This window comes from Myxine glutinosa, chromosome 7, assembly GCF_964187855.1.
Source record: "Myxine glutinosa chromosome 7, kmMyxGlut1.1, whole genome shotgun sequence".
Taxonomy (NCBI): domain Eukaryota; kingdom Metazoa; phylum Chordata; class Myxini; order Myxiniformes; family Myxinidae; genus Myxine; species Myxine glutinosa.
Window position 1 is genome coordinate 177,851,567 of NC_136267.1, and position 26,393 is coordinate 177,877,959.

Genomic DNA, 26,393 nt, shown 5'->3' on the forward strand with positions numbered 1-26,393 from the left:
GTTTCACATCCAAGGGGCTGGTTGTTCTGCTTTTGTTTTCTTTGTGTCGCCCACACCTTGAGTGGCCCTGTAGGCTTTGTGGCAGGCAATATCCCATGAAAAAAAAATTGGTAAAGGAACTGAGAGAGGAAGAAGAGTGCGTCTCTCTCGGGTGGCTCGGTTGGTTCTTCCTCGGTGTGTGCGCTTGTGAGGAGAGCATTTGGAGCTTTCATGGGAACTTTGGCAAAGTCGGAGGAGGAGGTGTTGTTGGTCTATGGTGCTCTTCGGGGGAGCTTGGGGCCGCATTGTACTCGCTGGCCAGGAATTGAGAGGAGGACGTTTTTGGCTGCCACTTCACGGCTTGGTGCACTCGCGTGATTGACCGGCGCCATTTTGGCGCACTTCGACGAGTGGTCCTTTCGTCGACCGACCTCACCAGTTTCAAAAGTCGCCAAGCTCCTAAAAGTCCTCGTTGAGGCCAAAGCTGAGTGCCAGCAAAAAGGGAGGATTTTCATTTCATTTCTCTTTCCCCTTGTCTGTATTCGAGTCTGCATGTGGAGGTGCCTCATTTAGAGTTTTATTTTTTATTTCAACATTTATTTTGACACTTTCATTTCTAGGTTTATTTTTATTAAATCTTTATTGCTGAATTTCCTTGTCGTGTCTGTTGGCTGTGGGGTCCGGATTAAACCCGTGTGCTTCATCCAGGTAAGCACTCCGTTTCCTTCATTCCCGTGTGCCAAAAACCAACCGCCATTTTTCGGGCAGCCACCTCGGGAGTATAGACCTTCGGGAGTCCCGGTTATTTGTTCAAGGCTGGTCTTCACTAGCTACGGACAGGACAATATATATACAGTGCCTATAGAAAGTCGACACCCCCTTTCAAAAATGTCATCTTTTGTTTCATTATAGCCTGGAATTAAAATGCATTAAAGCAGACATGTTCCACCTTTATTTACACATCGTAACCGACAACTTCCAAGTGAAAAACAAATTCTACAAATTTCAGCAAATTAATTAAAAATACAAAACGAATATATCGGTTGGATAAATGTCCACCCCCCTGAGTTAATAGATGGTGGAAGCACCTTTGACAGCAATTACAGCTGTGAGTATGTTGGGATAGGTCTCTACCAACTTTGCACACCTTCATTTGCCCATTCTTCTGTACAAAACTGTTCAAGCTCAGCCAGGTTGTGTGGGGAGCGTTGATGGACAGCAATCTGCAATTCATCTCACAGATTTTCGAATGGATTTAGGTCGGGGCTCTGACTGGGCCACTCAAGGACATTTCTCTTTTCGTTCCTTAGCCACTCCAGTGTAGCTTTGGCTGTGTGCTTGGGGTCGTTGTCATGCTGAAAGGTGAATTTCCGACCCAATTTCATCTTTCTTTCAGAGGGCAGCAGCTTTTCCTATAGGATTTTTCTGTATTTTGCTCCATCAATTTTCCTTTCGATCCTGACAAGTGCCCCAGTCCCTGCTGATGAGAAACATCCCCATAACATGATGTTGCCAGCACCATGCTTCACAGTAGGGATGGTGTTCTTTGGGTGATGTGTTGTGGTGGGTTTGCACCAAACGTAACATCTTGCATTTAGGCCAAAGAGTTCCATCTTGGTTCCGTCACACCATTTGGAATTTGTTCAGGGTGATGGCGATAACTCGCCGGCTCTTTGTTGAAAGACACCGTGTAATCATGAATGTCAACACACCCGTGGTAGCAGACATGACACCCGACCTGAGATAGACAGCGCACTTTGTGAGGAGATGCATTGCTTTAAAGGTCAATTGTCAATGACCACTGCACCATCCAGTCGGACTCCAGTTTCAATTTGCTATTCTACCTCCTATTGAGTGTTCTCAAATGATTACATTTTGAACACCATGTGCACTGAGCTTCCAGGATGTTACAGGTAGTGAGTGTACTGACCTTTGACCTATGTAGTGGAGGCTCGATTCAAGACCCGACTCCAAGCTGTCGCCCTGGTGTTTTTGCAGACAGGGCGAGACGTCAATGAGTTGCAGTACTTTGGTGGAGGGAGTGGAGGTTAAGCAGGCCATCCTGTGTGTTGCGATCTGCTTGCATTAATTGGTGTACTTTAACGACCCCACGGAATCTTTCGAAAAGAGTAGGCCATCATGCGCCGGTGGCCCCCAAGTGCCTAATTGCACATTCCTGTCCAACTCCAATCGTACAGGTAACATACGGACCAAGTTCATGATGGAATGCCTCCTTGTTAAATGCCGGTATTCGCTCGAGAGAGCCAGGTACACACCTGGTCGACAATGCATGTTGTACCTGTCGTGTGTTCGTGTCGCGTTTTGTGTCCATAAAGTTATTCGGTCTCGGACAATCCGATCATGTCGTGGGATCGCCCAAAGTACTGCGCACAAAGGGACCACAAGGACCTTACGGATCATGTGCATGCACGAATCATAATTCCAAGGTGTAGCTTACTAAGTCTGTGCTGATTGGGATACCGCTTCGGTTCTATATCGACCACGGCAGCGCAGTTGTCTTTGCGAGCGACATCTGAGCGCACGACACGCAAAGTTTTCCGGGAGAAGCAGTAGGGGGGGAATATGAATGGGTGGCGGTGGGTGGAACGGGAAGAGTCAGGAGGAGGGACGTGGGGAAGGGGAGACACGGTGGAGGAGGCTCGGAGTCGAGGTGAGGCAGACGGCGGCGATAGGTGCGATCCATGGCGTCTCCCGGCGGCCCCGAGTTGGACTTGGGCCTGGAGATTCGGACGCGCTCGGTGGAACAGACGCTCATCCCGCTGGTCACGCAGGTGGGAACGATCGGTCATCCGCGGTGGGCTCGCGGTAACGTGCACCGAGCACGAGGGAGCTCAGGGAGTGGTGAGTGTTACTTGGACGAGTGGGCGGAGCGTTCGAGAGCACGTGATACGTGTACTTGAACGCGGGTACCTCGCGCGGTGCTCGATCCCTCGTGCAATGCACGTGGTTGTTTCCGGTGTCGGGTTGTACTTTGGGTGTGCAGTCAGGAATGCGCGCTACGTACTCCGCAGTGAGCGACGTACGCTGTAAGAGCACACTCGATACTTTTCCGTACCAACATTACCGTCGTCCTGACAACGAGTCCGATGCACTTGCTCGAGCAATCCTGGCCGGTTGTGTCGATGCACCGGAAAACAACGGTCGTGACTGCTGTGACCCCACTCAGTGCAACCTACCCCTACCCAATGGAAACGAGCCGCTCATCTCGCGATCTTCAAGCTCTTTAATAAATGCAATTCTCTTCCATTTAATAGCGATCTCTCTCCTTGTCTCTCTCTCTCTCTCTATATGTCTCTCTGTCTCTGTCTCTCTCTCTCTCTGACTGCGAATCAGAAGATTGTAGGTTCTCTCTCCTTGTCTCTCTCTCTATATGTCTCTCTGTCTCTCTGTCTCTCTCTGTCCCCCTTTCTCTCTGTCTCCCTGTCTCTCCCGTCTCTCTCTGTCTCTCTCTGTCCCTGTCTCTCTCTGTCTCCCCGTCTCTCCCGTCTCTCTCTGTCTCTCTCTGTCTCTCTCTGTCTCTGTTTCATAAACGTCCCAGTGACGTTTCAAATTGCCTTTCCTTGTTTAGAGGATATAAAGAAACCTTGGCTGAGGCTTGGAAATGTTAAGGTTAATTGACACGAGTCACACGGACACGAACTCACGGGCACGCGCTCACGATCACGGACACGCGCTCACGATTGCACACTCACGGACACACACTCACGGACATGCGCTCACGATCACGCACTCATGGACACTCACTCACGATCACTCACTGATGATCACGCACTCACGGACACTCATGATCACCCACTCGCGGACATGCACTCACGGACACTCACTCACAATCACGCATACACGGACACGCGCTCACGATCACGCACTCACGGACACACGCTCACGATCACACACTCACGATCACGCACTCACAGACACGCACTCACGGGCACACACTCACGATCACACACTCAGATAAGCGCTCACAATCACGCAAACATGAACACGTGCTCGCGATCACGCACTCACGGACACGCACTCACGGACAGGCACTCACGATCATGCACTCACGATCACGCACTCACGGAAACACGTGCTCACGATCACGCACTCACGGACACGCACTCACGATCCCGCACTCACGATCACGCGCTCACGATCACACATTCAGACTCACTCACAATCACACACTCACGGACACGCACTCACAGATAAGCACCCACTATCACACACTCATGGATATGCACTCATGGACATGCACTCATGTACATGCACTCATGAACACGCACTCATGGACACGCACTCACGATCACACACACTCAGACATGCACCCATGGACACGCACTCACAATCACGCACTCACAATCACGCACTCACAATCACACACTCACAATTATGCACTCATGATCACACACCCAGGATCACATACTCACGGATATGCACTCACGGACATGCACTCACGGACATGCACTCACGGACACGCACTCACGGACATGCACTCATGGACACGCACTCACAGACACGCACTCAAGGACATGCACTCACGGACATGCGCTCACCATCACGCTCTCACGATCACGCCCTCACGATCACGCACTCGCAATCACGCACTCACAATCACGCACTCACAATCATGCACTCACAATCATGCACTCATGATCACACACCCAGGAGCACATACTCACGGATATGGACACACGGACATGCACTCACAGACACGTGCTCACGATTACGCACTCACAGACACGCGCTCAAGATCACACACTCACGGACACACACTCACGGATGCTCACTCACGGACACGCGATCACGCACTCACGGATACACGCTCATGATCATGCACTCACCATCACGCACTCACGGACACTCACTCACGGACACTCACTCACGATCACGCACACACACTCACGATCACGCACTCACAGACACGCACTCACGGACACGCACTCACGGACACACACTCACGGGCACACACTCACGATCACGCACTCACAGACACGCGCTCACAATCATATGAACACGCGCTCACGGTCACGACTCACGATCATGCACTCACGGACACGCACTCACGATCATGCACTCACGATCACGCACTCACGGAAACACGTGCTCACGATCACGCACTCACTGACATGCGCTCACGATCACGCACTCACGATCACGCGCTCACGATCACACACTCAGACTCGCTCACAATCACACACTCACGGACACGCACTCACAGATAAGCACCCACTACCATGCACTCATGGACAATAGACATGCACTCGTGTACATGCACGCATGGACACACACTCATGGACGCGCACTCATTATCATACACTCACGATCACAAAATCATGGACACGCACTCACGATCACACACTCACAGACATGCACCCATGGACACGCACTCACAATCACGCACTCACAATCACGCACTCACAATCATGCACTCATGATCACGCACCCAGGATCACATACTCACGGATATGCACTCACGGACATGCACTCACAGACACGCACTCACGATCACGCTCTCACGATCACGCTCTCACGATCACGCTCTCACGATCACGCACTCACAATCACGCACTCACAATCATGCACTCATGATCACACACCCAGGATCACATACTCACGGATATGGACTCACGGACACGCACTCATGGACACGCACTCATGGACACGCACTCACGGACATGCACTCACGGACATGCACTCATGGACACGCGCTCACAATCACGCTCTCACGATCACGAGCTCATGGACACGCACTCACGATCGCGCACTCACGATCATGCACTCACGATCATGCACTCACGGATACGCACTCATGGATACGCACTCACGATCACGCACTCACAGACATGCACTCACGAACACGCACTCACGATCACGCACTCACGGACATGCACTCACGGATACGCACTCCTGGACACATACTCATGATCTCGCACTCACGGACACGCACTCACGATCACGCACTCATGGACATGCACTCACGGATACGCACTCCTGGACACATACTCACGATCTCGCACTCACGGACACGCACTCAATCACGACACGAACTCACGAACACGTACTCACGATCATGAACAACCAAAGAAAACACTTTTTACCTTCAATCCCATGTGGTATGTTGTATTGATGGTGCAGTAACGGAGACGTGAACAGTGTATGCGCTCCGAACATTTTTCACACACGTGGTGGGGTTGAAGGTGGGGTCCGTTGTATTGTGGAGGGGTGTGGTCGGGGTTTGCAGACGTCGTTTTTCGTTTCCCGGTAACGACCCAGCACGGACACATGATATCGGATTGATAGCCCAAGAGAATCAGCGTGTGGTGTTTAATGGGTAAACATATCATTACATTATTTACGCTGAAATACACCTGGCACTGTAACACCTCCATGGTGATGTTTCTGTCTTGGGAGAGAGGAGTTCTGGAGAAGGGATGTGTGTGTGTGTGTGTGTGTGTGTGTGTGTGTGTGTGTGTGTGTGTGTGTGTGTGTGTGTGTGTGTGTGTGTGTATATGTGTATATATATATATATATATATATATATATATATATATGTGTGTCATGTATGTGTGTCATGTATGTGTCGTGTGTGTATGTACATATGTATGTGTATGTATGTGTCGTGTGTGTTTGTACATGTGCATGTATATGTATGTGTGTATGTCTGTGTCATGTGTTTATGTACATATGTATGTATGTATGTATTGTGCATATGTTTTGTGTGTGTGTGTGTGTGTGTGTGTGTGTGTATGTGTCATGTATGTGTCGTGTGTGTATGTACATATGTATGTATGTGTGTATGTATGTGTCGTGTGTGTTTGTACATGTGTATGTATATGTATGTGTGTATGTATGTGTCATGTGTTTATGTACATATGTATGCATGCATGTATATGTATGTATTGTGCATATATGTTTGTGTGTGTGTTTGTGTGTGTGTGTGTGTGTGTGTGTGTGTGTGTGTGTGTGTGTGTGTGTGTGTGTGTGTGTGTGTGTGTGTGTGTGTGTGTGTGTGTGTGTGTGTGCATGTGCGCGCACGCAAGTAATGAGTAACGATTTTTGATGAACTATTTTATGAATTCATCAATTCAAATTCTCTCAACGTGTTTGTCATCGACATCGTCCATGTTGGCTCCACACAGAGCGCCGGTTCTGCAATAAGCAGTTTCTTGGCTCGGGTTACAATCCTGGTCAGGTCGCCACTCCGACACAGTAAATCAGAAAAGGAATTTGTAATTCGTTCGTGGTGCCGGCGATGGCTCACCGACTCTTCACGAAGGTCACCAGGGGATCTTTAATGTGCACCGTCTATTACCGGCACACGGGGTTTCCACTTTAACATTCATCCGATGGGTTCACACACATGGCTGCCTCATCTTACCTGTGAAACACCGCGTTGACAGTTTATAGATGCGCCAACACCCGAACCCAGGCCAGACAGCTAAGAGGCGAGTGTCCGAGTATCCGCAAACCTAGGACATAGGCCATGATGCTAGCCCAAATACTTTTTTTACATAAGAATAATAACTTTCAACAAGGTTGTTTTATTTAGCCTGGCCCATTTTCCCATCACCATGTTTGGGCTGGCCCATTTTCCCATCACCAAGATAGAGCTGGCCCATTTTCCCATCACCAAGATAGAGCTGGCCCATTTTCCCATCACCAAGATAGAGCTGGCCCATTTTCCCATCACCAAGTTAGAGCTGGCCCATTTTCCCATCACCAAGTTAGAGCTGGCCCATTTTCTCATCACCAAGTTAGAGCTGGCCCATTTTCCCATCACCATGGTCGGGCTGACCCATTTTCCCATCACCAAGTTAGAGCTGGCCCATTTTCCCATCACCATGGTCGGGATGGCCCACTTTTCCATCACCAAGTTAGAGCTGGCCCATTTTCCCATCACGATGTTTGGGCTGGCCCATTTTCCCATCACCAAGTTAGAGCTGGCCCATTTTTCCATCACCAAGTTAGAGCTGGCCCATTTTCCAATCACCATGGTCGGGCCGACCCACTTTCCCATCACCAAGTTAGAGCTGGACCATTTCCCCATCACCATGGTCGGGCTGAGCCACTTTCCCATCACCATGCAAGGGGTGGCCCATTTTCCCATCACCAAGTTAGAGCTGGCCCATTTTCCCATCACCAAGTTAGAGCTGGCCCATTTTCCCATCACCAAGTTAGAGCTAGCCCATTTTGACATCACCAAGTTAGAGTTGGCCCATTTTCCCATCACCAGGTTAGAGCTGGCCCATTTCCCATCACCAAGTAAGAGCTGGCCCATTTTCCCATCACCATGGTCGGGCTGAGCCACTTTCCCATCACCATGCTAGGGGTGGCCCATTTTCCCATCACCAAGTTAGAGCTGGCCCATTTTCCCATCCCCAAGTTAGAGCTGGCCCATTTTCCCATCACCAAGTTAGAGCTGGCCCATTTTGACATCACCAAGTTAGAGTTGGCCCATTTTCCCATCACCAGGTTAGAGCTGGCCCATTTCCCATCACCAAGTTAGAGCTGGCCCATTTTCCCATCACCAAGTTAGAGCTGGCCCATTTTCCCATCACCATGGTCGTGCTGACCCATTTTCCCATCACGATGTTACAGCTGGCCCATTTTCCCATCACCAAGTTATGGCTGACCCATTTTCCGATCACCAAGTTATGGCTGACCCATTTTCCCATCACGATGTTTGGGCTGGCCCATTTTCCCATCACCAAGTTAGAGCTGGCCCATTTTCCCATCACCAAGTTAGAGCTGGCCCATTTTCCTATCACCATGGTCAGGCTGACCCATTTTCCCATCACCAAGTTAGAGCTGGCCCATTTTCCCATCACCATAGTTGGGCCGACCCACTTTCCCATCACCAAGTTAGAGCTGGCCTATTTTCCCATCATCATGGTCGGGCTGAGCCACTTTCCCATCACAATGCTAGGGGTGGCCCATTTTCCCATCAACAAGTTAGAGCTGGCCCATTTTCCCATCACCAAGTTAGAGCTGGCCCATTTTCCCATCACCAAGTTAGAGCTGGCCCATTTTGACATCACCAAGTTAGAGTTGGCCCATTTTCCCATCACCAGGTTGGAGCTGGCCCATTTCCCATCACCAAGTTAGAGCTGGCCCATTTTCCCATTACCATGGTCGTGCTGACCCATTTTCCCATCACGATGTTACAGCTGGCCCATTTTCCCATCATCAAGTTAGAGCTGGGCCATTTTCCCATCACCACATTATGGCTGACCCATTTTCCCATCACCATGTTAGAGCTGGCCCATTTTCCCATCACCAAGTTAGAGCAGGCCCATTTTCCCATCACCATGGTCGGGCTGACCCATTTTCCCATCACCAAGTTAGAGCTGGCCCATTTTCCCATCACCATGGTAGGGCTGAGCCACTTTCCCATCACCAAGTTAGAGCTGGCCCATTTTCCCATCAACAAGTTAGAGCTGGCCCATTTTTCCATCACCAAGTTAGAGCTGGCCCATTTTCCCATCACCAAGTTAGAGCTGGCCCATTTTCCCATCACCATGGAAAGGCTGACCCATTTTCCCATCACCAAGTTAGAGCTGGCCCATTTTGTCATCACCAAGTTAGAGATGGCCCATTTTGCCATCACCAGGTTAGAGCTGGCCCATTTCCCATCACCAAGTTAGAGCTGGCCCATTTTCCCATCACCAAGTTAGAGCTGGCCAATTTTCCCATCACCAAGTTAGAGCTGGCCCATTTTCCCATCACCATGGTCGTGCTGACCCATTTTCCCATCACGATGTTACAGCTGGCCCATTTTCCCATCACCAAGTTAGAGCTGGGCCATTTTCCCATCACCAAGTTATGGCTGACCCATTTTCCGATCACCAAGTTATGGCTGACCCATTTTCCCATCACCATCTTAGAGCTGGCCCATTTTCCAATCACCAAGTTAGAGCTGGCCCATTTTCCCATCACCAAGTTAGAGCTGGCCCATTTTCCATCACCAAGTTAGAGCTGGCCCATTTTCCCATCACCATGGTCGGGCTGACCCACTTTCCCATCACCAAGTTAGAGCTGGCCCATTTTCCCATCACCATGGTAGGGCTGAGCCACTTTCCCATCACCATATTAGGTGTGGTCCATTTTCCCATCACCAAGTTAGAGCTGGCCCATTTTCCCATCAACAAGTTAGAGCTGGCCCATTTTTCCACCACCAAGTTAGAGCTGGCCCATTTTCCCAGCATGATATTTGGGCTGGCCCATTTTCCCATAATTAAAAGATGTCTAGCCAAGGAGAACTTGTGCAGCAGTTGACCCACTCACGATATGACGTGGGGTCGATTCACGCAGGTGTAGACAGACACCTGTTTGGTTTGCCTAAATATATCAAGGTGCAGTGCTGTGGCACAAACACCTGGCAAAAGCAGAAAAATGACTCCAAGTAAATGTATTCATCATAGTTGTGTAAATTCTCACTGGTAATCAATGGTGCCTTTCAAATGCTCATATTATTTTCTGTCGTTTACTGCACCCATTCCCCTTGTTAATGATCTTCATCTGGGAAGCAGAAATCCTCGGCTTCTTTCCTTTTGCCATAAGTTTTTACGCCCGCCAAGATAATGCTAATGCCCACCATCTTCATAATGATATGAGTTCCCTTACAAGGAGCAATTCGGTGCAGGAGGGAAGACCATTAGGTCCATCAAAGCCAGCGCTATTATTACCAACTTATGGTTTTGTCTGAGCCTCAAGCATGGAAGCAGCACTTTCATCGACTATAAATGGAAGAGGTGTGTGTGTGTGTGTGTGTGTGTGTGTGTGTGTGTGTGTGTGTGTGTGTGTGTGTGTGTGTGTGTGTGTGTGTGTGTGTGTGTGTGTGTGTGTGTGTGTGTGTGTGTCATACTTTTTGTGTCTATTAATTAATTACGTACTATTATTGAAATGTATCTATTCACTCTTTAGACTGGTGAGACCCCTTCGACTTTTGAAGACCCTTTAAGACCCCTAAGATACTTAAGACCCCTAAAGACCCAGAGAACCAAAATGTCCCCAAAGACCCATAAGATCCTGAAAACCCAAACGTTCCTGAAGACCCACAAGACCCAGAGGAATCAAAAGACTCAAATGTCCCCAAAGACCCAAAAGTCACCGAGGACTTAAAAGTCCCTGAGGACCCAAAAGTCCACGAGGAACCAAAAGACTCAAATGTCCCCAAAGACCCAGATACCCAAAATTCCCCAATAACCCAAAAGATCCAGAAGACCCAAAAGTCCCCAAGGACTTAAAGGTCCCTGAGAACCCAAAAGACCCAGATGACCCAAAAGTCCCATTGTATCCAAAATACCCAGAAGACCCAAAAAATCCCCAAGGATCCAAAATACCCAAAAGTCCCCAAGGACCCAAAAGACCCAAAACTCCCCAAAGATGCAGATGACCCAACATACCCAAAAGCCCCTCGAGGATGCAAAAGACCAAAAAGTCCCCGAGGACCCAAAATACCCAAAAGTCCCTGAGGACCCAAAAGACCCAGATGAGCCAAAAGTCCCTAAGGGACCCATAAGACCCAGAAGAGCCAAAAGTCCCATTGGATCCAAAATACCCAGAAGACCCAAAACGTCCCAAAGGATCCAAAATACCCAGAAGACCCAAAAGTACCCAAAGACCCAAAATTCCCCAAAGACCCAGATGATCCAAAATACCCAAAAGTCCCCGAGGACCCAAAAGACCGAAAAGTGCCTGAGAACCCAAAAGACCAAAAAGTCCCCGAGGACCCAAAAACCCAAAAAGTCCCTGAGGACCCAAAATACCAAAAAGTCCCCGAGGACCCAAAAATACCCAAAAGTCCCTGAGGACCCAAAATATCCAGAGGACCCAAAAGTCCCCAAGTGCTTAAAAGACTCCGAGGATGCAAAAGACTCCTGAATCCAGCAGGCAGGTATGCTACAAGGTGGTGAAGACAAATGAAAATTTGTTCCAATGGACCAACAGGCCCCCTTGTTTTAAAGACTTTGGTATTAGAGGGGTCAATATATGGTTGAACCCCCCAAAAAATTGATACAAAAGGTTTTTCAATGGATTCTGGTACCATTGGGCATGCTAAATAACATACTAAAAATCTAGTAACATCTGACTTCCGGAAAGGGGTCATTTTCAAGATGGCGTCCAAGATGGCCGCCGGGAGCTTAAAATGGCCATATCTCAATTATTATTCAACCTAGAAAGGTGGTTTTGGTGTCTAACCCTAGGTTTTATGGCCCAAGGAATCCAATTGAATCAATAAAATTACCATCAGTTAATTATTTATTGACAAGTCCAAGATGGCATCCCAAGGTGACATCCTGATCCACTAAAATGGCTCTGTCGAATAGTAGTCAACCTAAGAGAGATATTTTCAGTGTGTATACCTAGGTTTAAGGCACCCAGGAAATCATCAAAATTACTTAAACTAGGGCATGCCCGTACTATATATATGCCCGTACTATATATCTATCTAAAATTATATCCCCCCCCTCTATTTACATGAAATGGTTTGGTCCATTCGCAACGCCAAAGCGAACGGCGAACGGCTTGCGAGTACAGTGACAATCCCCCCCCTCTATTTACATGAATGGTTTGGTCCATTCGCAACGACCACAGAACCCCCCCCTCTATTTACATGAAATGGTTCGGTCCAAAGCGAACGGCTTCCGGAGTTTGGTAAAGAAATCGCCATCGCGTACACAAACGCGCAGGAAAGCGAATGAATCGCAAATTCGTTTTTATTAGTTTTAAAACATCGTTTAACGCCAACATAGCGCCAACATAGTTTGCAAACGTGAAATAAATGAATACGCTCTCAAATGTGCCATCCGAGGCAGAGTGTGTCCGCCACGTTCGGCACACGCGCTAGTTCGCTGCTCTCTGATTGGTTGAATCGTTTTTTGGACATCGCTCGGTAAGTAATTGTCCGATTAATATGAAACCTTGAAAAGGCACATCCTCGGGTCCCCAGCAATATACCTGGCAAGTTAAAAGTATATCGGACCCGTGGTTGTCGAGAAACAGCGGTCACAGACACACAGACAGACACACACACACACAGAGATTGCTGGAATTATAGATAGATAAGCACAAAGTAATCAGGTAATCCAGTAAGCCAGGTTTACCAGCCCATTAGGCATTTGTTGTCTTATACAGTTAGTCGCTATTCAGCGTCATCCTCCGACTCACCAGCTAATAAACCAAGGGTGTGTTTCAGATTGGAGATAAGAGTGTAATGTGTCTACACCACTGCCACCTGTGACTCCAGTCCACAGTATTCAGTGATCATTACAGACAAAGGTTTGTTCAAAGCTTGAGAGGTTATGGCAAGGGACAGACTATTTTATATTGGGGAGGGGGGGGGGGGGGGGGGAACTGAAAAATCTGACAAACAATTTATTTTCATCTCAAAAGGAATAAGTATATTATTTGGTACATGTATGCATAAACAAAATCCATATTATCAGCCTTCAAAATGACATTCAGTTGAAACTTAAGGCAATCTGTCACAAATATCTGGAGTCTCGTGGATACCGAAAAGTATAGAGGGGTCAATATATGGTTGAACCCCAAAAAAATTGATACAAAAGGTTTTTCAATGGATTCTGGTACCATTGGGCATGCTAAAGAAGAATGTGACAATCCACATAACAAGTTTCTTCCAGAGGAGTCGGAGGATGACGATGAATAGTGACTAACTGTATAAGACAACAAATGCCTAATGGGCTGGTAAACCTGGCTTACTGGATTACCTGATTACTTTGTGCTTATTTAAGTAATTTTGATGATTTCCTGGGTGCCTTAAACCTAGGTATACACAATGAAAATATCTCTCTAGGTTGACTACTATTCGACAGAGACATTTTAGTGGATCAGGATGTCACCTTGGGATGCCATCTTGGACTTGTCAATAAATAATTAACTGATGGTAATTTTATTGATTCAATTGGATTCCTTGGGCCCTAAAACCTAGGGTTAGACACCAAAACCACCTTTCTAGGTTGAATAATAATTGAGATATGGCCATTTTAAGCTCCCGGTGGCCATCTTGGACGCCATCTTGAAAATGACCCCTTTCCGGAAGTCAGATGTTACTAGATTTTTAGTATGTTATTTAGCATGCCCAATGGTATCATAATCCATTGAAAAAACCTTTTGTATAAATTTTTTGGGGGTTAGGTGAGTTTTTTTTCGTATATTGATCCTACTATATGACCTCACCAGGGTTATAACCACCGACCTCCCAGATATGAGCAATAAAACATTCACTTTCGATGGCAGATATCCCATTGTATCTCATTTTGCGCTGCTCCTATTTTCAACCCATGTAGCGAGCGTTAATCCGGCTGTCCGACCTGCTTGGACTGGTTCTTAGATATGAACCTCTCGCTTTATGGGTCCAACCAGTGGGAGGCTTTTTCTGATCAACTTCCAGATGCACTGCTTTTATTGCTTTCAGTAAGTCAAAAAATTTCTGACTTTTCTCTTCTATACCTGCACCTTATATTAGCCTCCGTTGGACTTTGTCCGAATTGGGGGCTTATGGATTTGGTATCATCCGTCCGTGCATCCGTGAGTCCGTGCATCCATGCATCTGTAACCATATCTCAGGAATATATGGACAGATTTTGTTCATTCTTGGCACAAACCCAACACATTGTAGTAAACATATGCACATCATTTTGTTTTGCGATGCGATCAAAGATGGCTGACTGGCGGCCATTTTAGTTTTAAAAAACCCAATGTCCTCAAACATTTCCTCAACCAATGCCCTCAACTAATGTCCTCAACCAATGAACACGTCCTCAACCATTTCTCGGACAGGCACTTGCCATGTCTGGATCTGGATCCAGATCCGGAAACTAGAATTTTTAAGTGAATCTTAATCATTGAGAGATAGGGGAAAAACAATATATAGTACAATATATCAAAAAGTTATGGACAGAATATGACTAAAGTAGGTGGATGAGTTGGTTAAGTGACGAGAACAAGGAGATTCGATTTTGGTTCAGGTCCGAATCAATATCTGGCCTATCAGAGGGAAACTGTTCAGCCTGCCGGAGGTTTGCGCTCTACCGAATGTCGTTGTAGTTTGCCATGTGTTTGTTGTGTTGTGTTTGCTTTCATCTCCCCTTTACCCAAGAAATGATATTTCCAGGGGCACTCCATGATGTGTGTGCCAAATTTTTTTGTGAAAAGCCTGATTTGGTTCTTGGCTCAGTATGACATAGAAGAACACATGTCAGCAGAAACGAGTTTATGTTTTGAGGGAAAGAGTTACTCTTTGGTTATAAAAAAAACTCGTACTTGTTTCCTATTAAAATAAATCATTAAAAAAAGCAAGTTATGCTCTATGTGTTTTATTTACATGTGTGCACAACATGTTGGCTTTGAGATCTGTGCCTGCAGAGAGCTATATTTATGGTTCTAGATGCCACTTTTGTTCGTGATTTCAGTGACTATGTCATTCCTGTGTACATTCTGCGATATTCCTGTTTGAAAGGGCATTGCAGAATCCCAGGAGATTGTGAGTTGGACATGATCCATTTGTGCATCTTCTCTTTGCTCTTGAATATATTTCCTTTCGTTTTATTTTCTTGCTTCAGTATATCGAAACATCTTTGAAGTTCTTCAACACACGCGCGACCCATTCCAATGATTTTCATTGCTGGCCGCAGCTGGAATATAAATTTTCAGAACGAGGTCCCAAAAGGTCATGGGGCTTTACAAATATTTGCCCTACATTATTTTTCATTTATGTGCATATTTTCATGAATAATTTGGCATGATCTCTGTTGATTTTTATTCGCAATTCATCACGTGACAGATAGTACTTCTGCTGCATAGCAAAGGGCAAATGCAACCTATGTCCATTCACTTATGCTTGCTTACGGCACTTCGGAATTCACTTGGTTTGAAGAGGACATGGTTATTTGGAGAAAATGGACAACCAAACACATAACTGAGCACAAAATGAAAAGAGATTTTATTACTTGCAAATTTTATGCCAATTGACTCAAAAGAGATGGAAATCAAGCAGTTTTGGACACTAAAGGAGAGATGTCGACACCAGACGTGCCTCTGATGGAGCCCTGTACCGCACGGAATCTCTTTACATTGAAACTGATTTACCTCCAGATTTATATACTTTCAGTGCATTATATTATAGCTTGATGGATGAGTTGCTTCAGCGACAATAACATGCCGATTCGATTTTGGTTCAGGTCCAGATACAGATCCGGCCTATCAGTGGATACACAATGTAAAGTGTTCAGCCGAGCAGAGGTTTGCGCTCTACCAGTGCCGCTCCAGTTTTAGTCTGCAACTGCATGCTATATGGTCAAAGAAATAAGGCAAATATAGGTGAATAGGTAAAAATATAGGTGACCGGAAGTCTTTTTAGGAAGGTGGTTGGTTGCACGTGACATAGCCTTTCATGGTGAGAATGAATGAATGAATGAATAGCCACCGCCTTGCCACATGATTCAATGTACCAGGGTCTATAGGATGGACATGATAGCTGCAGTTAAGATTGAATAAACCTCTGAATAAGAAAAACCAGACTTTTGTGAAATATTTGAGTGCGATCCAATTGGATGCAAAGGTTATGGAAAACTAACTTAGATGGCAGAATGGAATCCTTGCCAGTGGACATGAGTAAATAACCAGACCTTGCAATCCTTGGACTGCTCTCTCACAACAGCCAGTGGTAGTTGGAGTTTTATGAGAATCTGGTCAGAGGAGCCAAGTGGGTCAGAGGAGGTCCAGGTGTCATTACAGATCCCGGAATGCGGACGTTCCATGAGAATCATCCACCTGAGGAAGACCACAGATTTTGTCAATCGCAGAGGGCATGGCTGGTGCAATGGCTGATTGTTACACAAAATTATTATGCGTCCAATTTTGGCATCATTGGATGGAAAAGCGATACATTCGCAAGAAAATGCCTGAATTTCAGTGCATTTATTCGTAATTTTGTGGAGGCAGCCAAATCTTGCTGAGGGTTAGTTCTGAAGCATGCACACGACAATACGCAGGTTGCCCATTTGTAGAAAGGACGATGCTACATAAACATACGTTATCGAGTTATCTATTTCTGTCAAATCGTGTTCAACATCTGGTGACATTCATGATCAGATTTCTCCAAACATCCATATCCGGCACTACTTCCGAAGCTCTGGCAAAGACAACTTGGTTTCATCCTTTACCCCATTAATCCAGCACATACAAGTTCTTCCTCTTCCTCTTCCTCTTGCTCTCTCAAGCATCCACGGCATGATTGACTTCCCAGACTTTTGTTTTCTCCACACATGCTGTGTCCAAAGTCTGCCAGTTCCTGTTTTAACACCAGCACATCTAATGTTCATGTTGATCGAATTTATTCAACCGCTGATTTGTTTGTTATTGTTGCTGCCCACAGAATTCTAAACATTAATTTCCAACAGCACATGTCAAAACTGTCAATCTTCATCTTTTCTTTCTTTTTCACTGCCCACAATTTACATCCACACATTACACCTGGGAAATACCAGAACATTCACCAGCCTCCTCGTGGTTTCTACTATCTTTCCAGATCTTTGTCAATCCTGACATTGCTGTTCTCCTCAACATGAACCATCTATCCATTTCTCCTCCACATTCTCCATTCACTTCAATCTTCAAAGATGAAACATTCCACTATTTCCACGTGATCATCTCCCAATCTGAACGCATCGATCTTCTCATTTGATAAGATTTTAATATTGTAACGATTTTGAGAAGTGTAACGGGTTTTGAGAAGTGTAACGGGTTTTGAGGAGTGTAACAATTTTGGAGGAAGGGTAACGGATGTGAAGAGTATGGTTTTGGTATGGTAACATCCTGGTAATGTAAATAATGGTCGCAGCCGTCCTCCTAATTAATTTCATAGAACATACACGCAGGTCACGATATATCTTTTAAATAGTGTATTTCCTTATTCCATGTAGGCTAAGTATGTGTTTTCCACTAGATTGACTTTGCATTGTATCAAACAAAATAAGCGTAGGCCCTTCCAATTTCCCCAAAACCTCCCTTCCAATTGCCTTCCGCATTTTGGCTGGTTTTCTTCAAACCACCATTGGCCACGAGGTAAGGTTGGGGAAGAAAGGCGTGTCTCCACCTCGTCATAAGAAGCAAGGAGTGAACCAGCCCTAACAGCCAATCAACACCGCGGTGAGTGACCCGGTAGGCGCGCCCTCGGAGTCGGCGGCTTGATTTCGCTGGAGGTGATAAAAGCGACTGCAGGGGACTGCTTTAGGAGATGAGAGATGACTGGAGAGAGGCCTTGAGAGATACGCTGGGGGATGACCTGGAAGAGGAGCGCAATCCACCGCAAGCCCTACCTACCTACCTACCTGCCTGCCTGCATTACCCCCCTGTCGTTGGAGAGACGCGCTGAACGGAGGGAGACGGCTCCACCCCAGGAAGAGGAGCAGGTGTGCCGAGCCAGCGCGTGACGGCCGCGGATACGCGACGGAGGTTTTCCCGCCAAAACCGCGAGGGGTGCTGCGGCCTCCGACCTTGCCTTCCTCTCAAGCAATCAACCTCGAGCCATTATCTGCCTGCAATATCCATCGTGTGAGTGTGAACGTCCTGTCCTACTCGTTTGTCTTGGGGATTAAGTAAATGAAATAGAATAAGTTAACAATGCACTGTGTGACTGCTCTTTTCCATCTATTGCTGTAAATAATATTGGTCGCTCTAAAATATTGCTTGTGTGTGTATAATAAATCTGTTCTTCCTCCAAACTCTGTCTTTCTTCTCTCTTCTTCTCTTTCGGTCGCTTTAGGGGTTTCCCAATTGAATATCTGTAGCGCGATTAGTCAACGCTCGGTTGGAATCGGGTTCTAATCGGGGAGTAACTGTTCGGACGCGGTTAAATACACCACCGCTCGGTCAATATAACATCTAAAAGCCGCGTCTGTAACAATTGGTTGTCAGGAGGTGGGATTCGAACCTGGGACTAAATTTATTTAGCCCAAATTTTGGACACCAATTGTGTTAGTACCGTAACAATTGGTGTCGAGGAGTTGGATTCGAACCTGGGACTAAATTTGTTAGGCCCAAATTTTGGAACACCAATTGTACTATTAGAGTAACAATTGGTGTCGAGGAGGGAGATCGGACCCGAAGCGCGCTTAACGCGCTCAAAATTACAAGCTGCCGAAATTTATTTTGTTTTATAAAGCAAAACCCGAAGTTGGAGATCGCGCCATGGACAATCAAGGCGATCGGATGTCGGTGGGAGAGATAGACAGGGTGGAATCGACCCAGGACCTCGGGGAAATGTATGTGGAGGAAAGGGAGGAGGAGAAAAATGGCAATGTGGTTGCGGAGGTTTCAGACGCACAAAATGGCGCCCTCGCGCACGTGGTTGAGGAGGCCACGGTCGCGGAACCAATGAGCGCGACCCAAATGCAAGCCTTCATGACCCAATTCATGGTGGAAATGCAGAAAAATAACGATAGTAAGAAAATGGAAAGCAGAAAAATGGGGGCCCTTATGGACAGGCTAGAAGCCAAAATGGGACAAATGGGGAACCGGATGGATGCTCAGGGTGAGCGATTGGAGGGCCAAATGGGGGTAATGGGAAACCAAATGGGGGTAATGAGGGACGAAGCGAGGGGTACCGGTAAGGAGTTAGACAAGAAATTTGAGGGGTTAGACAATAATTTTAAGGAGTTAGACAAGAAATTTGAGGGATTAGACAATGGGATAGAAGGGGTGAAAAATGGGTTAATGGGGGTAGAAAACAGAATGGCCGCTCAAGAGAATCAGTTAGAGGGGGTGAAAAATGGGTTAATGGGGTTAGAAAATAGGATGGAGGACAAATTGCGGGAAATGGGGGAACAATCCGCCCGGGAAATCGAACAGATGGGGAACCAGATGGAGGAAATACGAAGAGGGATGAGTGAGGAGGTCTCGGGGCTACGCGAGGAGGTAAAGCGAGGCGAAAAGCGTATCGAGAAAGAGGTGAGAAATAATACGGCAAAGTTACAAGGGGGAATAGAAGATCTGACGGAGGAGGTGGAGCAGCTGACAGAGGGACAAACTAAGTTAGTGGAGCAGGTTCAAAAGAACACGGCGGTACTAGGAGGGTTAAAGGCGACACAAAAAGAAATTAAAAACGAATTAATAGCGACGCAGAGGCAATGTCAGACGGTACGGGAGGAACTGACAATGAGGGTGGAGGAGGTGACAGAGATAATGGAGACAAAGGACCGGCAGGTGAGGATGCACATAGAGACGGTCACGGTAGCCTTAGAGGACGAACTTGAGGAGACGCACCGGGAAATAAAAGAGGTTAAACAAAAATTAGAGGAAGTGGGAGAAGAGGTGAGTGAAATTAAGAAGGGACGGACAGAAACTAAGAGAGAAATCCGGGAGGAGGTGATGGAATGTGTACAAGGTCTGTGTTCAAATCATGATGCGGTGCTCACTAACCAAATAAAAAGTTTGCAGGTGGCAGAGAAGGTGCGACGAGGTACGGAGGTGAGTGGCAATGTACATGATGTGAGGGGAGATTCAGTCGGCTTGGGGATTGGTTTGGATCCGGGTGTTCGTGAAAGGCCGTTGGTGAGGTGTGTGACAGGTCAGGTGTGCGAAAAAAGAGGTGTGCGAGAATGTCCGACCATGGGGTGTGTGAGGAAAAAGTGCACGCCGAGGAGTGAGTGTGCCGTCAAGAGTGAATTGGTCGAAGCGCGTGTGCGAGGGAGCACAGGGAAGCGCGGTGTGGTGAGTGTTACGGAGGAAGTAACGAAAAAGTGTGCGCGGGAGGACGCGCGAGAAAGGTGTGTAACGGACGGGTGCATGGGGAAAGCGTATGCTGTCAAGAGTAAGGGAGAATGCATGCCTGTGGTGAGTGTTACGGAGGAAGTAACGAAGAAGTGTGCGCGGGAGGATGCGCGAGAAAGGTGTGTAACGGACGGGTGCATGGGGAAAGCGCATGCTGTCAAGAGTAAGGGTGAGTGCGCGACTGAGAGTGGAGGTGAGAGTAGTGAGAGTGAAACGGAGCGTGAGCTGGTTGTGATAGGTGAGCGAGGATGTACACCTGGGATGGAAGGATGCACACCTGGAATGGTAGAGCGTGAGTGGGAATGCACGCTGGAATTGGTAGTGAGACACGTGGTTGGGTGTGCGGGTGAGAGCACACCTGTGATTGTCACAAAGGAGGTGACCGAGGAGGGGGCGCGAAGCGGTGTATTGGTGAGGTGTGCGAGCAACGAATGTGTGCCAAAGTGTTCGGTGGTCAGGTGTGTGACCAAGTCGGTGAGCGGAGTGAGTGTACCGAGGTGTGAAAGAAAAGGTACGAGGAGAATGGGAACGGCTGCATGTATGAGCAAGAAAGAGGTAGCGTATGCATGTAAGCCTGCAGGTGAAGCGTCGACGGTAACCGGGTTAAAGGTTAGGTCGACTTTTAGCCGGATCGGGCCCTCGGTGCGTGCCGGGCTTCGCGTGCCGCGAGAACCAGCGGAGATCCGAGCCACGGCGGGTTCGAAAGGACCGCCGTGCGCGATCCACGCTGGGCCTCGCGTGGAGCGGCCGCGTCCGGGCTCCACAAGGCGGAGCGGGCAGCTCGATAGGAAGGGTCGTCATGGCGACCACTTTCTATTGAGACGTGCCGGCAGGTCGAGATCGGGACATTGGATGGCTCCACGCCGAAGTGGTGCATGGGATCTCGGCCCGGGTAAGCCTCCGTCCCTGCCCCGAATGCGGGACGTATCCAGCCGCTGGCAAAAAACGACCCGCGTTCATTGCTCGGCTGTACGAAGCCGGGCTGTAGATGTGAATTGGCGCACCGAGAGGATGTAATAAGTAGACGGGTGATGGTGATAGTGATAGTGATTTAAAACGAAATTTAGAAAAGTGAATAGAATTGGCAGTAAATGGAAAATTTTTGAATTGTTGGATTTGGACGAGCGAAATTGGTAGTGAGAGACCCCCGATGTGGTGGGATGGCAAATCCACCATCCCTCACAGGTGGGGGCAAATGCGCTATAGATTATGGGGTTTATGGCAGTGAAAACGAGCCAGGGAGGGCTTGGATAATGATAGGGATCTAGCGAAGATGACCTTAGGTAACGATAAGGTTAGTTAGTGACTGATACCTGTAGTGGGGACGCAGGTAGGTTAGTGTGGTTGATAATGACGTGGGAGCGCAATAGTTTAAAGGGACGACTGGGAAGCGCAAGTTTCAGAGGGGAGGAGTTAGCTGAGATGATGCCGTGTGTGGGAGAATGGAACAGGTGTGATTGCACAGGTGTGCAACTGAACAGGTGTGTGGAGCAGTGTATGAGGGAGTAGTGGTGATTGCGTGTTGTGTTGACCAAATGGTCCAGGAAGAAAGGAGGGTGCAGGTGGCACCAGGTGAGATTGCACAGGTGTGCAACGACAGGTGAATGGAGGGCAGGTGTATGGAATAAATGGTATGGAGTATTGGAATGGATGGTCGTGGAGTGAGTATGGTGGAAATTGTGGAGTGGAATGGATGGTGCGAAGGTGTGAATGGGGGAAGAGTGGACCCCCATCACGGATACCCGGGGCGGGTAGTGTAAGTGTTAGGTAGAGGGTATAGGTAAATTGTAGTTGGATATTGGCATCTGTGGTGCGGGTGACAGAATGGTATGTGGATGGGTGCGTTGGTGTTGTGGAAATGGCTGGGCGTGTAGCCTGTTAGTGTGTGTAGTTGGTTTGGGCACTCCACCACTGTAAGGATGTCGGCCAGGTGAGGCCGCAGGTGGGCTCTGGGAGCCGGTAGTAGCTGTGTGGATGGGGCCCGAGGATCCGGAGGACGGACCCGGGTAGCCCAGTGCCAGAGGGCACCAAGGGGTGACAGAGCCAGGAAAGGGGCTGCCCCCAGTTAGATAGGTTAGGGTGAGGAGCTAGGTAAGCTCGGGTGGCAACTACAGTGGTGGAGGTGTGCAGGTGGGTAGACCTGTTGGGAGAGGTACACGTCGCAGCCCAGAAATTGTGCTAGAGCACCGGGAGATGAATCGGGGGAGTGAGACCCCAAAATTGAGGAGCACCACAGTTTGGCCAATGGGAATTGGTTATTAGAACCCATAGTGTAAGTTGGCCAATGAATTGGCAGGGAAAGACCCCGGGTAGTGTAAAGTGTGTTAAAATCATTTAGAGGATAGTTAGGATGAAGGATCTCCTCACACCATCTGCATCCACTCACCTGAGGTGACAGGTACTCCACACCATGCCATGTTTGATTATTTTTTTTACTGTGCAAATGTTTGGGTTGTGAGACGCATCATGACGTGGGTGTGACATTGTGCTTTGATGTTCCATCTCTGCCTCCTTATGAGGATTGATGATGAATTTGATGATGGCAAATTTTGAAGTAGAGGGATTGTAGTGACGAATTTGTAAATGGGTAGATTTTGTAAATATGGGGTAAGAGCAAGGGTAGTGTAGGTGACAGGGGGGTGACGTACGGTAGGGACGAGCTTTCTCACTTCGCCCTCCGTACGCATTTCACCTTGCATTGCCTTGTTTGACGTGTACCCTTGTGACCTTACCCCTCGCTCAATTGTCTTTCTTTTGTCTCCCACATGACCTGTGCGCCATTGGGTGCCGAGGGGAGCGTGCGTGAGGTGGCCATTGTGCGCCCGAGATTCCCAGAACCAGCACGCATTGCGTTGATGTACCACTTTATGGACCGCTGTTCGGCGGCCAAGTACCACTTGATGGACCCCAGGTTCTGGGGCAGAGCACCTCTGTTGGAGACCGGTCATAGTGGCCAGGGAATCTTGCTTGCGGACCTCGGTAAGGTGGCACCTATGCCAAACAGGTGGACCACCCTTAGTTGGCCCCTGAGGCCCTAAATAAAAATGGACACAAGTTGTGCTTTTTTTAGTATGTCCAAATAGGCCGCATGAAGCCAGAAGACGTCGGGAAGAACATCGGCCCAGCAGAGAAGGAGAAGACCACCACCAGTTGTTTTGTTGAGTTTATTATGAACCATGGTGACTGCGCACCGAGTGGTGCTTTGTGGTGCTGGTGGTGCTTTTGGGTGCTTTTGGGTGCTTTGGTGGTATTGGTACTGGTACTGGTGCATCGATGCAATGCGTGCTGTCTCCTCCCTCCCAACAGGAATTTCTTTCTCTTGTTCCCTAAAAAGAAAAAGAAAAAAACACACAGGTCCTGGGTTGCGTTGTAAATAAGAAATCACGTCATTGTAAATAATGCTCCCCACCGTAAATGTATAGTTTCAGAATAATTCCGTAATTCGGTTAGCTGTGGGCTTGAGTCTGTTAGACAGGATGCAATGCAATAGGGGGACATACTTATTTGTGTTTTAAAATTGTCACACTCAGGGTCAGGTTAATTGTAGAGGGAATTACACCTACATGTCACACTCAGTTAAGTCTAGTAGGCCCGAGGACGTGCCTGAAGAAAGGAGGGTGCAGTGTAACGATTTTGAGAAGTGTAACGGGTTTTGAGAAGTGTAACGGGTTTTGAGGAGTGTAACAATTTTGGAGGAAGGGTAACGGATGTGAAGAGTATGGTTTTGGTATGGTAACATCCTGGTAATGTAAATAATGGTCGCAGCCGTCCTCCTAATTAATTTCATAGAACATACACGCAGGTCACGATATATCTTTTAAATAGTGTATTTCCTTATTCCATGTAGGCTAAGTATGTGTTTTCCACTAGATTGACTTTGCATTGTATCAAACAAAATAAGCGTAGGCCCTTCCAATTTCCCCAAAACCTCCCTTCCAATTGCCTTCCGCATTTTGGCTGGTTTTCTTCAAACCACCATTGGCCACGAGGTAAGGTTGGGGAAGAAAGGCGTGTCTCCACCTCGTCATAAGAAGCAAGGAGTGAACCAGCCCTAACAGCCAATCAACACCGCGGTGAGTGACCCGGTAGGCGCGCCCTCGGAGTCGGCGGCTTGATTTCGCTGGAGGTGATAAAAGCGACTGCAGGGGACTGCTTTAGGAGATGAGAGATGACTGGAGAGAGGCCTTGAGAGATACGCTGGGGGATGACCTGGAAGAGGAGCGCAATCCACCGCAAGCCCTACCTACCTACCTACCTGCCTGCCTGCATTACCCCCCTGTCGTTGGAGAGACGCGCTGAACGGAGGGAGACGGCTCCACCCCAGGAAGAGGAGCAGGTGTGCCGAGCCAGCGCGTGACGGCCGCGGATACGCGACGGAGGTTTTCCCGCCAAAACCGCGAGGGGTGCTGCGGCCTCCGACCTTGCCTTCCTCTCAAGCAATCAACCTCGAGCCATTATCTGCCTGCAATATCCATCGTGTGAGTGTGAACGTCCTGTCCTACTCGTTTGTCTTGGGGATTAAGTAAATGAAATAGAATAAGTTAACAATGCACTGTGTGACTGCTCTTTTCCATCTATTGCTGTAAATAATATTGGTCGCTCTAAAATATTGCTTGTGTGTGTATAATAAATCTGTTCTTCCTCCAAACTCTGTCTTTCTTCTCTCTTCTTCTCTTTCGGTCGCTTTAGGGGTTTCCCAATTGAATATCTGTAGCGCGATTAGTCAACGCTCGGTTGGAATCGGGTTCTAATCGGGGAGTAACTGTTCGGACGCGGTTAAATACACCACCGCTCGGTCAATATAACATCTAAAAACCGTGTCCGTAACAATATTTTTAGGTTTAAATAATTTCCTCCTTCACTGTTTGCAGCAGTTTCATCAAGTCCTCTTTACTTTCTATCAACAGAGTGGTATCGTCAGCATACCTTGGATTGTTGATACGTCTTCCTGCAATCCTGACCCAGGATCCATGTCATCCATGTTTGATTTCCTCATGATGTACTCACTATACATATTGTACAAGTAATGGGAGAAATTTAACTCTAGTTTGACCCCTTTTCCAATTCCAAAGCATTCTATCTCTCCATATTCTTTTCTTACTGTAGATTCTTGTTTCGTGTACAGATGTCTTGTCAGACATATCAGGGGCTTCAACATCCCCATTTATATCAGTATAATCCTCATCAATTAATGATCAACACAATCAAAAGCTCTACTGTAATCTATAAAATACAGATACACCTTCCTTTGCTTTTTTGCTTCCTTTGATATCCCTTTTCTTTTTCCATGATCCACCTGAGATTTGCGATTTGATCTCTCGTACTTCTTCCTCTTCTGCTTCTTGCTTGCTGTATGGGAATTTCTGGCTTGAAGTCTTCTATTCCATGTTGAATGATCTGTAGTAATTTCTTCCTCGCATGTGAACTCAAGGCAATGGTTCAGTTATTTGAACATTCTCTTGTGTCCACTTATTTGGCAATGGTATGTACACTTACTGCTTCCATCTTGTAGGCCAGACAATCCTGCTCCAGATCTGTGTATAGATAGGTATTAAAATATGGATTGCTTCCTCCTCAACTACCTTAAAGAGTTATATTGGCATTTCATTGTC

General features: G+C 47.4%; 1 protein-coding gene across 1 annotated transcript in view; it reads left to right on the top strand.

Moving 5' to 3' along the window:
• Positions 1–2,638: 2,638 nt before the first annotated feature.
• The window catches only part of CTNNAL1 (catenin alpha like 1), a 673,107-nt gene continuing 649,352 nt past the window's right edge, over positions 2,639–26,393 (top strand). The window contains exon 1 of the mRNA XM_068123645.2: positions 2,639–2,771. Within this exon, the coding sequence (XP_067979746.2) occupies positions 2,682–2,771 (90 nt within the window). The 5' untranslated portion in view covers positions 2,639–2,681. The remainder of the gene's footprint in view (positions 2,772–26,393) is intronic.